General features: G+C 37.3%; 3 protein-coding genes across 9 annotated transcripts; all 3 read left to right on the forward strand.

The window, feature by feature from the left end:
* The first annotated feature begins 169 nt into the window (after window positions 1-169).
* On the forward strand, window positions 170-8,614 carry LOC111788212 (Protein phosphatase 2C family protein). Of its 6 annotated transcripts, none has more exons than XM_023668483.2 (12): window positions 170-575; window positions 1,162-1,206; window positions 1,568-1,690; window positions 1,812-1,875; window positions 2,431-2,539; window positions 3,222-3,375; window positions 4,462-4,587; window positions 5,172-5,295; window positions 6,063-6,139; window positions 6,904-6,956; window positions 7,325-7,379; window positions 8,083-8,614. In XM_023668483.2, the coding sequence occupies exons 3-12, from the start codon at window positions 1,574-1,576 to the stop codon at window positions 8,302-8,304; spliced, it is 1,101 nt and encodes a 366-aa protein (XP_023524251.2). In that variant the 5' UTR covers window positions 170-575; window positions 1,162-1,206; window positions 1,568-1,573; the 3' UTR covers window positions 8,305-8,614. The 6 variants fall into 6 exon arrangements, with proteins under 6 accessions (XP_023524251.2, XP_023524255.2, XP_023524253.2 ...); XM_023668485.2 differs by lacking the exon at window positions 170-575 and adding an exon at window positions 576-716; XM_023668484.2 differs by lacking the exon at window positions 170-575 and adding an exon at window positions 726-873.
* Window positions 8,615-9,995: 1,381 nt separating this feature from the next.
* On the forward strand, window positions 9,996-12,598 carry LOC111788289 (uncharacterized). The gene is made up of 6 exons (XM_023668614.2): window positions 9,996-10,461; window positions 10,558-10,613; window positions 10,724-10,778; window positions 10,889-10,969; window positions 11,061-11,310; window positions 12,198-12,598. The coding sequence occupies exons 1-5, from the start codon at window positions 10,254-10,256 to the stop codon at window positions 11,291-11,293; spliced, it is 633 nt and encodes a 210-aa protein (XP_023524382.2). The 5' UTR covers window positions 9,996-10,253; the 3' UTR covers window positions 11,294-11,310; window positions 12,198-12,598.
* Window positions 12,599-12,697: 99 nt separating this feature from the next.
* On the forward strand, window positions 12,698-13,994 carry LOC111788336 (uncharacterized). Of its 2 annotated transcripts, none has more exons than XM_087121485.1 (2): window positions 12,698-12,838; window positions 13,535-13,994. In XM_087121485.1, the coding sequence occupies exon 2, from the start codon at window positions 13,554-13,556 to the stop codon at window positions 13,854-13,856; it is 303 nt and encodes a 100-aa protein (XP_086977611.1). In that variant the 5' UTR covers window positions 12,698-12,838; window positions 13,535-13,553; the 3' UTR covers window positions 13,857-13,994. The 2 variants fall into 2 exon arrangements, with proteins under 2 accessions (XP_086977611.1, XP_086977610.1); XM_087121484.1 differs by lacking the exon at window positions 12,698-12,838 and adding an exon at window positions 12,874-13,421.
* The last annotated feature ends 52 nt before the right edge of the window (window positions 13,995-14,046 follow it).

Consider the following 14,046-nt stretch of genomic DNA (forward strand, 5'->3'; position numbering starts at 1 on the left):
TAATTATAAGATTTAAATTGATTAAAAAATTTAACAAGCTAATTTTTTTTTTAAAGAAAAAAATTAACAACTAAACCTGAATTTGAAGAGTATTTTATTATCATACGAATCAACGGCTGGTATATCATCAAATGCCCGCGCTTACGAGCTTAGGTCGGCACGGGTAGGTGTTCGCTTCGTCGGCCGACCGACAAAGCCATGGCTCGCCACCATAGCCAAGTCATTTGTACTATTGGAACCGTGTGCTACAGTAAATCGAGTGCTTTTTCATGGTGGATTTCTAGTTGTTGGCTGGCCATGGCTATGAGAAGGAATGAGAAAAAGGTAAGGTTAGGAAACGAGAGCGAAAATGACTGATTGAGTTGACTATAGCCTCCAGCTTGAACAACAAAGTGAAAATTTCTGAAACGAGCTTACCGAGAATAGTAAACGACTGAGGCGAAGACCAGACAACGACTGTATTTATACAATTGCTACAGTTGGAGCTTATTCGATTCGATTTCAGAAGATTACACTCACTTTCGAACATCGCTGTGTGTTTCTAGCAATATCTTGTGCGATTGATTGCTCTCGTGGTTTGTTCCATTTCCTCATTCTATTGCTGACTTTTTTTTTTTCGAGATTTCACGTGGATTTTCATTGATTTCTGAGAAAAGCTTGCTTTCACCTCACTTTTCTCGCTTGCCTGGAATTTGGAATATTTTCTACTTTGAACAGTACGTACTGCGGTATTGGGATTGTTGGCAGATTTTTCACTTTTCCGGTGTTGAGAATCTTATTTCTATTTAATCGCGATTCTGGCTTTCAGTAACGTATCTGGATTAGTTTGCTTCTTAGTCTTAATTCAAGTAATTGAGCCGTCAGGATTTCTGGGTATGTAGTGATTCAGGAATTTCCCTTTTCTCTTGTTGATCGAAGTTTCTATTGAAATTTGGATCTCATTTTCCTGCAATATATCCAACTGAATTTTGGGATCCTCGAGAATGTAGATGCTCTTGTTCTTCTATTCCATTTCACGCCTTCTCATATACTGTTGGTAGCTTTGATAAGGAAATTTGATGAATACTTTATATTTTACTTGGAAAATGTTTTGCTCCCTGATTGTTTGTTTGATGCTGATATATATATATATATATGTGTGTATTAATGGATTGACCTTAGGCTCTTGGTGTATGACCCAGCAAGTGGATGAACAGAAGTTGATAGGTGATTTTCTGTCGCCATTTTTTTTTTCTTTGATAGATATTTTTAGTCTTACATAACAAATAATATTTTCTTTGTTATATGTTGGCAAGTGCATCTATTAGATCGATCAGGAAATGGGCACGTAGAATTGAACCATTTTTTAAAAAATTATTGGTTTCAGAGTTTTGTTTGCACGCTCTTCTTCTACATTCTCGGAAATCTGATATTACACTGGGGCCTTGTTCTTTTTTTAGTTTTAGAGTTAATGTATTAATCAAAAGCTTTGTCCTGAGTGTATTCTAAGCATGATGATCATTATTGATCTCGTTTCTACTTATAGAGGAGAGGGTAAACGGTTTATATACGTTCTATTTGATGTCAGATTGAAATGGGCATTTACCTCAGCAATCCAAAAACTGAGAAGACCTCTGAAGATGGTGAAAATAGTCGTCTTAGATTTGGACTATCGTCCATGCAAGGATGGCGTGCCACAATGGAAGATGCTGTAAGTAATCAATGAAATGGTTGTACTCTTTTATCTGATTGATAAGAGCTCAATTAAGTTTCTTCTTTTCAAAATTTTGCAATTTCTGTTGCAATGATATTTTCTATTCATTGCTTTGTAGCATGCTGCAATTCCTGATCTGGATGCTTGCACTTCCTTCTTTGGCGTTTATGATGGCCATGGAGGTAAAATGCATGTGTGCTTTTGAGTGTTGGATTCTTCTTAATATGTGGGGCATAAGTTTTCTTCTGTTTTGGATGTGGCTTGTTCGATTCTTATGCTACAATTATGAGTAATGTGTCTGGAAAAAAAAAAAACGAAAATATCGTTTCATATATACTATTGACAGTAAGTTGATTGCATTGAGAAAATTTAGCTTCGGTTTTTATTTGTAGCATTTTAGGATTGAGATTTATAGCGATGGGCCTACTGAAATTAAATAACTATATGAAAGGGACTATTCAAAAGAAATCCAATCTAGAAGAAAAGCAACAAATTTGATTTTATCGAACACATTAAAACTAAATCACGTTCAGAATTAAGAAAGTATGAGGCCCAGTTTGGAATACAAGTATGAATTATTTTCATTAATGAATCGAGAAAGCTTTAAATAACTACAAGTACTTGGTAATTTCATTTTGTGCAACACCCCACCCCATACACACACACACACATCCAGAACGTGTCTGAATATTTTCAACTTCAATACGGTTACTTATACAAGATGTTCAACAATCCAGGTAAGGTGGTTGCGAAGTTCTGTGCTAAGTACCTACATCAGCAAGTGAAGAAAAATGAAGCTTATGCAGCTGGAGATATAGGAACTTCTGTGCAGAAAGCATACTTGAGGTATTTCTCACTATTAGACTATGAATCAGAGTTGGTATTTATTTCTATTTCTCAAATTGTTGGGTGTTTGGACTGTCAAGTGGATGCTACCCTATTTATGTCGGTTCCTCTGGATTGAAAGAAATAGGTGGTTCTTCAAAGGGAATGGAAGGAGATTTGTAGTTCTCATGATCATTGGATTTTTCCTTGTTACAAAGGGGTGTGCTTTTAATAAGATTTTTTAAAAGAAAAAAAATTATGCATATTTCTTCATCTCTTTTTTCCCTTCATGATTCCAACTAGAGGGTTTTTTTTTTTTTTTCCTTTTTCTCAAGTTCCTCTGTGAATTTGAATCCCCAGGTTAGTAATGTCTCCAACTTGTTCTTTTTTATTTTAATTTATTATGTTTATTTTATAGAAACAAAGCTTTCGTTTAGATCTTTTATGAATTCTTATGACATTGACAGAAACCCAAGTTTTCTTGGTGGAGTCAATGGAATTAGATTACACAAAAGCTTTGAGTGACCCATGGCTTCTTAGGAGGCAACACTTACTATGAGATACATTGGTTGCTGAAACTATACTAATTTAAGAAATGGATATTTAGTTATCCAGAAACACTGTTCTATGATTCTACCACCATTCATCGCTTTATTTTCATCTCTTTTGATTTTCCTACTTATAACTAATACTGGTTCCCCAGAATGGATGAAATGATGCGTGGACAAAGAGGATGGAGAGAATTAGCTATTTTGGGTGACAGATTGAACAAGTTCACTGGCATGATAGAGGGGTTAATCTGGTCACCAAAAAGCAGTGACGCAAATGACCAGGCTGATGATTGGGCTTTTGAGGAGGTAAGTAATGAAATTTAACTTACTCTTTTTTAACTACATTATCAATGAAATTGTGAATTAGGAAGAGTAGTGCCACTCTACCGAAGTATTGATGGCTGAGAACTGCATGATACATTAATTCATATTCATAACAACCACAACTAGTCTTATGTACAAGGTGCTTTGTTATTCTTATAGACGAAATACTTCTTTTATATTAGTAAATGATTTTAGTTGTCTCATAAATAGGCAACTTGAAGCTATTAATTCTCTCAATCATGGGTAAATCAGCACCCAAAATTATTTAGAATAGGAATTATATGAGTTGCAATCAAGGTCATTTGGATTAATATTGTGGTGGCTACTTTTTTTATTATTTGGTTCAAGACATGGCAGGACTGTTTAGTGATGAGAGCACGTTTACATTCTCCCTTGATTTAGGGTGGGAGAGTGGATGCCTTATGGTTCCCTTACTTGTGATTGCCCGACTCCTGCCTAGTAAAATAATCTTTTTGACTCAGAACTTACCTTCTGGAGATTCCCTTTAACTTATGGGCAGTTCTAACCTTATTCCCATGCTCTTTGACCCACTAAGAAGCAAACACAAACATGGAACAAGGATATGAACATGTCACAAACGTAACGACACTCAGTTTTTGAAAAATTAAGGCATGATATCGTTTCGTTTTAAGCTCGGTTTTTCACTAAAAAAAAGTGTGACATGGTAAGAGAACATTGCTTAAAATATAGTTTTATCGTAATACGTTTCAGTAATTACCTATTGATGGATGTATAAGAGTTCATAATTGGAGATAATGAATCAATTGAAGTCCATAGAATATGATGTTAAAAAACGTAGAATAATTGTTGCACATGCAAACAACCATTACATAAAATCTTACCTTTCCCTAAATTTCTGCTTGTCTTGGTCCTGTCATAAGTGAAGGTGTCATGTCCTTCAGTTCCCTTTAAACTGTTAAACATTGCCAAATATTTATTTGTAAAATACAGTTCGTAGCTTTTGGATGCAGTTTGATTCCACCTGATATGTGTATCATTTCAGCTGAAACATTTTAGATTCAAACTTAATAATGTGATTGTGGGCAGGGTCCGCACTCTGATTTTTCTGGCCCAACTTCGGGGTGTACAGCTTGTGTTGCAATTATTAGAAATAACAAACTTATTGTTGCAAATGCTGGTGATTCACGTTGCGTGATATCAAGGAAGGGCCAGGTATTTATTTCGCTTGAAAGTGTTGAGTGTGGTTTTTTTTTTCAGCACTATTGCTCTAAAGTAAAAAATGTGTTAAAAACGAGAAATAGTTTTTCGATGTAGAAAACTCTTCTCCTGAAACAGCTTTAGAACAGAATCAGCAAGAAAAAAAAAAAAAAAAAAAACAGAAAAGATCTTATACTTCAGCTCTCATGTATTTTCTCTAATAATTTTCTATACAGATTGTTCGCGTGTAACCATTAGTTATAATTTTAAGAATAATTTGATTCAAATTTTTAAATATTTTAAATAAATATACAGAATGAGCTAATGAAAACGTAAAAACATAAAATCTTTCCAAACAGATCTTGAACTAAACTGCAACCATAAACAATTTTAATTAATCAGTATACAAAAATATTTTTAAGATCAGTTTTTTAGATAATGAAACCAAGATGTTCCAAAGTTTAAAGTAAACAAGTACGTATGGACAAGACATGTTGCAATTAGATATACACATCAGTTGAGAAGTTCAGTGAAATGGCTTGCATGCTTTATAAGGATAGACATAATATAAAGGTCCCAACATGATTACTCTTGTTCAGGCTCACAGCCTCTCTAGGGATCACAAGCCTGATCTTGAGATTGAGAGGGATAGAATTCTTAAAGCTGGTGGTTTTATACATGCTGGACGGGTCAATGGTAGCTTGAACCTTGCCAGAGCTATTGGTATGTGAATTTCTACTTGGCAGATTTCTTTCTCTGATCTGGCCCTAGAACAGTCTTTTTTTTTAATTGGAGACTGCAAGTTTCTTGAGTATTACTTGTTTCATGTTCAGTATCTTGGTTGATCAACTATTATACTATTTACTTTCTCGGCAACTTTTCTATAGCTCCTGATATCTATATGATTTGTGCAACACACTTTTTTCCCTGGTGTTTGATGAATAAGTAGACTACGATCTAGTAATTTGGACTTAAAAAGCTAGTAATTTAGGAGGTTTGATCCTTGTAAGGTTTCATGTTACTCTTTGGGACTCAGTCTAGGTTCTCTGTAACTATCCTAGGTCGTATTTCATTAGATTGGAGCCACTTTTTACTCCAGTTTGGTATCTATTATTTGGCTGTCTTTATGTATGCCTTATATTCTTTCATTTTTACTCAACAAAAGTATGGTTTCTGACTTCGAAAAAAAATAATAATAATAATAATAAAAAAAGAGAAGAAGAAGAAAGAAAGAAAGAAAAAGAAAATTGGACTTAGAATCTCTTTTCTGGTTCTCAAATGCAACCTGAAGATGAAAGCTTTTAACATTTTAATAAAAAAAGGGTGGAAAACAATGCTCTTCACTCCCAGTCTCTCTGACCGAGAAGCAATTAATTGAAAGAGAAAACATGAACAATAAAATTTAGCAACTTACAAATTTGTGGAGGTGAATTTGCAGTCGGCTGATATCTTTAACTCCTTAGTGTTATCTCACCTTTCAACTACTGCAGGTGATATGGAATTTAAGCAGAATAAATTTTTACCTGCTGAAAAGCAAATTATCACTGCAAATCCTGATGTAACCACTGTACGTATACTGCCTGCTGTATTTACAATTCAAATTTCATATGGCTATGTAAATTTCACTATCTACTTCTTATGCAACCAGCTAATAAATTGTGGGTATTTTTATTTGTGAATTAATGTATTTTAATTTGGAGTATCCTACATGTTCTTTTTTTCTATTTTTGGAAAATGAGTTAGTTGTATCAGAGAGGGGGCAGAGGGGGTTCAAAGGAGACCAGGGAATTATTTAGCCATTATACTCAGGGCGTCTTTCCTAATCAGTCTCATTAATCTTTCTTTCGTCAAGGGTCCACCCCGAAACTAAGGAGGTATGCAGTAAGGAGATGGTTTGGGATAAAAGCCCCTCGTCTGCTCGTCGAGTGCGTCCCTGGCTCTTGTTCGTCTCTAGTAGCCAATTGAGTTTCTTCGTCCCTCTCCCGCTTATTGATTAGGGAGAGTCACTCTCAAGTCTCTTAGCACTCGTTCCTCTTGTCTTTTACGAGAATCCCGGTATTTATGCATTTTGAAAGAGAGTTTGTGCTTGGTAGCGCGTAAACATAAAGAGAGTCGGTCCAAATCTCATGCACATCATCTCTCTCTTTTTCACCCATGACAATCCTTTTTTTTTTTTTTTTTTTTCCTTCTCAAATTTCTCAAAGAATGTCTAAAATAAAGCCTCCCACTTTCCTCGTACTTGAATTATCAATTGTTTCGTTATATATACTTCTCAAGGTTTAAAAATTTCATGATATTCTTTTTTCCTTTCTTGGGTAATCTTTTAATTAGGTTGAGCTTTGCGACGATGATGAGTTTATTGTGATAGCCTGTGATGGGATATGGTATGTATTTACCGTTCCTCCTTAGCTTGGTTTTTATTTATTTTATTTATTATTTTTTCTATTACACTTCCATATCATTTTCACTGGGTATTTTCATTAAACAAGGATTAAAGGTTGAGTGGCATTGAAATTTCACTTGGTTTAGCTTAATATGATAATCTAATTCACTTTCTTTTAGCAAAATGGTGATGATAGTGCAGACGTGCTTATCTGAACAGTATAATTAAATGTATGTCCTTAAAGGAGTGTAAAACTGAAAATTTATTGAATAGAGCATCAAGTATTTGTCATATTATCATTTGAATTTGGTTTTATTGAAGTAATCTTGAAATTTTGTGCTAATATCTGTTCTGATGAATTTCTTTCAGGGATTGCATGTCTAACCAGCAGCTAGTAGATTTTATCCATGAACAGCTACAATCAGTAAGTAAAATAGTTTATCTTTCAACAATGCAGATCAGGTTTTGTTGTTGTTGAGATTTACCAATATATTTTTTTCAATGATCGGTTATTGGGTAGCTTAAAACTATGTTCCTGATCCATCCTACTAATTCATGCAAAGTCTGGTTGACAATGAAAGCTTTAAATTATTGACCTTTTCTACCCTGGAGCTGCAACTTGAACCTAGAGCTGAAAAAGGATGTGTCAAACCACATCCTTCATTCATTGGCGTAGCATCTTTGGGATTAAACTGCTAATCCTGAAACTACCAGTAACCCATTTTCATGGATTGATTGAAGAGGTCAAGATTCTGAATATTTTCTTGTGAGATTCCATATCTGTTGGGGAGGAGAACAAAACACACCCTTTATAAGGGTGTGGAACCTCTCCCTAGCGGACGTGTTTTAAAAACCTTGAAGGAGAGGTCGAAAGGGAAAGCCCAAACAGGACAATATCTGCTAGCGGTGGGCTTGGGCCATTACAAAGGGAAGAGAACGAAACACCCTTTATTTATAAGGATGTAGAAACCTCTCCCTAATAGACGCATTTTAAAAACCTTGAGGGAAAGTCCAAAAGGAAAAGCCCAAAGAGGACAATATCTTCTAGCGGTGGACTTAGGCCGTTACATTTCTCCTCCCTGTTCTCTCTCCCTTCTGATTATTAACAAGTGCTATAACTTATGCAGGAAAGTAAACTCTCTGTGGTTGTAGAGAGAGTACTCGATAATTGTTTGGCACCTTCCACAGCTGGTGGCGAGGGATGTGATAACATGACCATGATTTTGGTGCAGCTTAAGAAAGATATCCAATCAAACTCCTCTGTCGACGAGCAAACTTCACCCGCTACCGCTACCGCCACCACCAAACCAGACAGTACCAAATCGAAGGAAGGAGATGAATCGAACTAGTGACTTCGACCTCTCACATATGGTATCTTCTGTTGTGCCTTCTTTCTTCTTTATGAGGGAAGTACACAAACCTCTGCCCCTTTTTGCTGGAAATATGGATTGTGGGATCTGTAACCATAGATGTCTTAGTTGAGATTCAATAGATCGGATATACCAACACATTTCTTCTTCGCCTCTCTTAGTGCTTTTCTTTTTAGCTCTGTGTATTACATGAACTGCTTTAAATCTGTACAACCCCCTCTGTTTCTGTATTATGTATATTCTGTTTTTACATAGCTATAAACTCCAAAAGATATTAGAATTGGTGATCTGCATCATAGTGTTGCTTATGAATATCTTGTTCTTTGATATCTAAATGACTGGCAGCTTCTTGCCTATTCCAATGGAGTTGAAATTGAGTTATTGCATGCTCCTCCTACTAGCCTTGGAATTTTTAAGCATTTTCTGTACAACATGGTGTAACGACCCCAAACCCACCATTAACAGATATTGTCCTCTTTGGACTTTCCCTTTCGGGCTTCCCCTCAAGGCTTTAGAACGTGTCTCCTAAGTGAAGGTTTTCATACCCTTATAAACTTTTATAAAGGGTGTTTTGTTATCCTCTCCGACCAATGTGGGACATCATACGTAGTCACAATTCATTGTTGGTTATTATTACTCACAAATATATATTTATTTGTGTAACTATAAAATTGATTTCTTTTTTATTGATACTTAACTATAATGGTAAAATATATGTAGAATAATATGACTTTGAACATCTAAAAAGTTCTGCCTTGAAAAATGGAAGAGAATGGAAGAGAAATCAATGTTGGGTCCATAGCTGAGTTGAATTGGAGGGTCCATAGCTTAGTCGAAATGGGTTGAAAAGATATGGTTTATGAGATTCCACAACTAAGGGGAAACAAATCATTTCTCATAAGGTGTGGAAATTTCTCCTTAGTAGATGCATTTTAAAACGATGAGAAACTATGAGGCCGATGACGATGCATAATGGGCTAAAGTGGACAATATTTGCTAGCAGTGGGCTTGAGCTGTTACAAATGATACTAAAATCAGATACCGGGCGGTGTGCCGCAAGAACGCTTGGTCCCAAGGAGAGTGGATTGTGAAATTGGTGGGCTTAGGTTGTTACAAATGGTATTAGAGTCAAACACCAGGCAGGCAGTGTGTGAGCGGAGACGTTGAGCCCGAAGGGGGTGGATTGTGAGATCCGATGACAAATGATACTAAAATCAGATACCGGGCGGTGTGCCGCAAGAACGCTTGGTCCCAAGGAGGGTGGATTGTGAAATTGGTGGGCTTAGGTTGTTACAAATGGTATTAGAGTCAAACACTAGGCAGGCAGTGTGTGAGCGGAGACGTTGAGCCCGAAGGGGGTGGATTGTGAGATCCTACATCGGTTGATCGGTTGGAAAGAAGAACAAAATATTTCTTACAAAGATATGGAAACCTCTAAAGAAGAACAAAATACTTCTTACAAAGATATGGAAACCTCTCTTAGAGGTTGATGCTGCGGGCTAAAGATTTGACCGTGTCTAGTAGAGTTTGAAATGGTATAGTAGTAGAAGCTAAACTAAATATAGAGTGTGGGCACCCAAACTATTTGGACGCTGGCACTTGAAACTTGAAAGGGACCCATAAAAATTAGAGTCGTAATTAAAGTTAACCTCGGATCGAAAGTGCATTTAACCCTTTGAAAAGATCTCCACACACGGAGATCGGACGTGTATTGGTTCAAACTGCCGCCATAAACCCCTTCCAGTTCGAACCCAAAAGCCCTACCCGCCCCCTCTCCCACCTGCAAATTCACAACGACGACAGTCCGATCTCCCCTTTTGCCATCGTCATCACCTTCGCAAATAATCTTCTCCTCAGGATTTGAATTTCGCACCTTCGATTTCTGTGTGAGCCCGTGATAGTGACGGAGTTCAAAATCGTGGGCAAATATGGAGGGAGGTGTTCGAGAATCTGCTGTGGTACCTGAGAAAGTGATGGATTCAGTGAAGATGACATTGGACAACGTAGAACAAGTCCAAACTCACCTTATTTCCTTCCTGTCTATCGCGGAGCCTGATGTTCTTGCTCAAATGCGGCCTCTCCAGCGGGCTCAATCTATGCTTTTGCTTTCTAGAGCCACTACCACTCTCTTCGCATGTAAACTTCTTTGATTACTCGTCATTATAATTGATTTGTTTCTCTTTTGTTTTGGACTATGGAAGCGAAATTTTTGTTTGTTTTGGTGAATTTCAGTAAAGTTGAGGTGTAGCGGAGTTCATCCAGATGATCATCCTATCAAGTCAGAGCTTGTAATTATTCTACCTTGTATCTGGTGATTAAATCTGAAATTTTCTCATATGGATAATAATGTTATTCTCCCATGGGAAGAATCATTCTTATTCTTTCTTTATGCATGTAGGAGAGATTAAGCTTGTATCAAGAGAAACTAGAACGGTTCATAGGCTTGAGTAAAGGTATGTTTGAGTTTTGATTTCTAGTTTATATCAGCATTGTTCTTTGTTGTTATGTTACTATTTCCTCTCACGGTAGATCGATCATTTTGCATCTAAATTTGTTCATGAAGCACCATTGAAGCGTTCAACTACCTTGAATTATCAAGCAGCTACTCGCTTTATTGAACATTCTCTGCCAAATCTCTCCCAAGGTTGGTTGAATCTGTTTGCAATTTTGTTCTGGGGAAGGGGAATTTCTGTGCTGGATTCCTTTTGATGAAAGATATATTTCATTATTTTCAGAGCAAAAACAGGGTATGAGAGATATTAGTAGGGGGAAGGGACCCAAAATGAAGCAAGTAGAGAGGACTGTACAAAAGAAGAGGAAGTATCAGTCTTCTGAAAAACAATCTGTTCAAATTGCTGCCAAGGAGTTTCTTGAGAAAGCAGCTCGTGAGCTTCTTGGTGATAATAATGGAGGTTTGCAGGGACCTCTATGTGGGGACGCTTCAAATGATGATCTGCAGGAAGATTGAATTCCGAATTTCACTTGGTACCTGTTTGATACATTTATTTCTAACTTTGGCGTCAGTTATTTTAATAAATTGGTTGCTAGAATATGATTTGATTACTGGTTAAAATTTCCAGTTTAGTTCTATTGCTCATTCTTGTATTACTGGTTGTTAGGTTGATAAGCTTTGCGAAATCATATGGATTGTGAGTTTTAAATGTAGAATTGTAGTCTGTTTCTCGACCTTTTCGATGTGTTTTAGCTTCATGATTTGTTGGAAAGATGAGGTTTAGGAGATTCCACAATGGTTGGAAAGATGTGGTTTATAAGATTCCACATCGATGTGGTTTATAAGATTCCACATCGATGTGGTTTATAAGATTCCACATCGGTTGGAAAGGGGAACAAAACATTCCTTATAAGAGTGTGGAAGCCTCTCCCTAGTAGACGCGTTTTAAAACCATGAGGCTAATGGCGATACGTAACAGGCTAAAGTGGCCTTAGACTGTTATAGATGGTATTAGAGTTAGACACTGAGCAGTGTGCCAGTGAGGACGCTGGTCTCCAAGGGGAGTGGATTGTGAGATCGGTGAGCTTGGGCTGTTACAAATGGTATTGGGTGGATTTGTTCGTTGGTCCCCTTTTCAATGTGTTTTAGCTTCGTGATTTGTTCTTTGTCATTGTTAAGCGATAGAATAGCCCGACTAGTTAAAGTATGTACCCTCGACCAAGAGGTTAGAGATTCGGATCACCCACTCCTCACTCCCGTGTTAATAAACAAGGCCTTTTGCACTGAATGCCATCAAGTAAACTTACATGATTTTTGTTAGCTCCATGCACAGCTACAACACTTCTCCTCATATATATCTATATTTATGTGCTATGTGTTCCTTTATGTTTTAACACTTCCTCACATTTACATCTTTCAGGATTATGAAAACCAGGTACGGCCTGGTGCCCTTATAATAACCCAACTCCTGAAGATTTGGTCCATTTTGAAGTTGGAGAGGATCCTCTGTTTCCTTTTTTCTCCCCTCCTAGTTTCTCCCTACAACATTAAGTCGTTTTCCTTCTACTTTATCTAAGAAGTCTTTATTTATATATATATATGCGTTGGGAGTGTCCATCTCATCCGATAAGTTACTATTAGGAGCTGGTTGGGATTTGGCACTCTACTTTTCCTGGTTTCTTCTGTGCCGTTTATATGTAAAGTAGCCTATTATGGTAGCTGAATTTCTATTGTTTTTTTGGTTGTATATCAATCATCATCTTGTTACGTGGATTAGCCTTTTGCCATAAATTAATAATATATGTTCGTTCTGATAAACCACCACCAAGAATTTTGTTCTGTGTTGTTTGATGGGCTCTGATAAATTCTTGTTTTAATCAACTTCCAAGTCAAGCGCAGCTGCAGACTTGTAGAGCCCCACCGCTGTCGTAGTAGGGACGTTGCTGGAACGGGGTTGGAGAAATGCCGGAGTCTCTGTTACATGTGCTGCTCAGATTGACTCTCTGTCCCCGTTTTGAAGTACAGGCTTCCCGTTTTGAACTACAGGCTTAAGCTTTAACGGTATGAAGCTTTTTGTACAGTCAAGTCTACTGTTAGCAGATATTGTCTTTAGTCCATTAAGTATCATCATTAGTATCATAGTTTTAAAATGTGAAATGCTTCCTTTCTCATGGTTTTAAAATATGAAATGCTTCCTTTCTCATGGTTTTAAAATGTGAAATGCTTCCTTTCTCACTCCAACCAATGTGGGATCTCACAATCCACTTCCTCCCTTAGAGGTTAGTGTTTTCGTTGGTATACCGTTCGATGTCTGACTTTAATACCATTTGTAATAATTTTGACCCATCACTAACAAATATTGTTCGCTTTAGCTCGTTACGTCAAATAGATGTTTCATTCTTCTCTCTAATTGATAGAGGATCTCACACTTCCTAGTTAACCCTTAAATTGAAAAAACAAAGAAACCCCGAAAAAACAAAGAAGGATGGAAGGCGATTGGTTTTGTACTGCGTAATGATTTTGCGCAACTTTTGGACTTCGTGAAAACGAGAGGCCAAAAGGTAATCGAATCGAATTGTACAGTTCGAAAACGTGGGGTAGAGATAAATGAAACACATGTCCTGCTATCTTTGACATGCAACTGGTACGTGTTCAAACTCCACCACTCCATGAGTCTCCCTCGCTCAACAAAGAACATTTTCAAGTCCCAACTCTCACAGGGCTCAAAATTTTGAACGAAAAACTCTTCTCCTGCAGCTGAAAATTTGAGAGAGAGATGGGAAGCAACGAGGAGTGGAGGAAAAATGCAGATACGCACAAAATGAAGCCGGAGGATGTAAAAGCAGCAGGAGTGGAAGCCTCCAAGAGGCCTCCAGGACACCACCCAGGCACAACCCTACACCAGCGCCGGAGTCTCCCCTACAGCATCACCACCATGACAATCGCTGGCCTCTTCATCGTCGGCACCATCGGATATATCACCTTATACACCATGAAAAAGCCCGAGGCCTCTGCCAAAGACGTCGCCAAGGTCGCTACGAATGTCGCAGAGCCTGAAGACACCAAGCCCAGGAAGTAGGCTCCATTGCTGGGAACTGTTTTCTTTTTTTCCCTTGCCCCCCACTGTGCTGTCTTTCCTTCATTTACAACCTGAATGCAAAATATGCTTTTCATTCTATAAAAGAATCTGAAAAAAGAAGAAGGATCTATACGCGTTTTCTTTCAAAAAATTGTGAATCCTTTGTCAATATGAAGGTAGGTAGATAACA

Source organism: Cucurbita pepo, chromosome 2 (assembly GCF_057944985.1).
Source record: "Cucurbita pepo subsp. pepo isolate OVF chromosome 2, ASM5794498v1, whole genome shotgun sequence".
Classification (NCBI taxonomy): domain Eukaryota; kingdom Viridiplantae; phylum Streptophyta; class Magnoliopsida; order Cucurbitales; family Cucurbitaceae; genus Cucurbita; species Cucurbita pepo.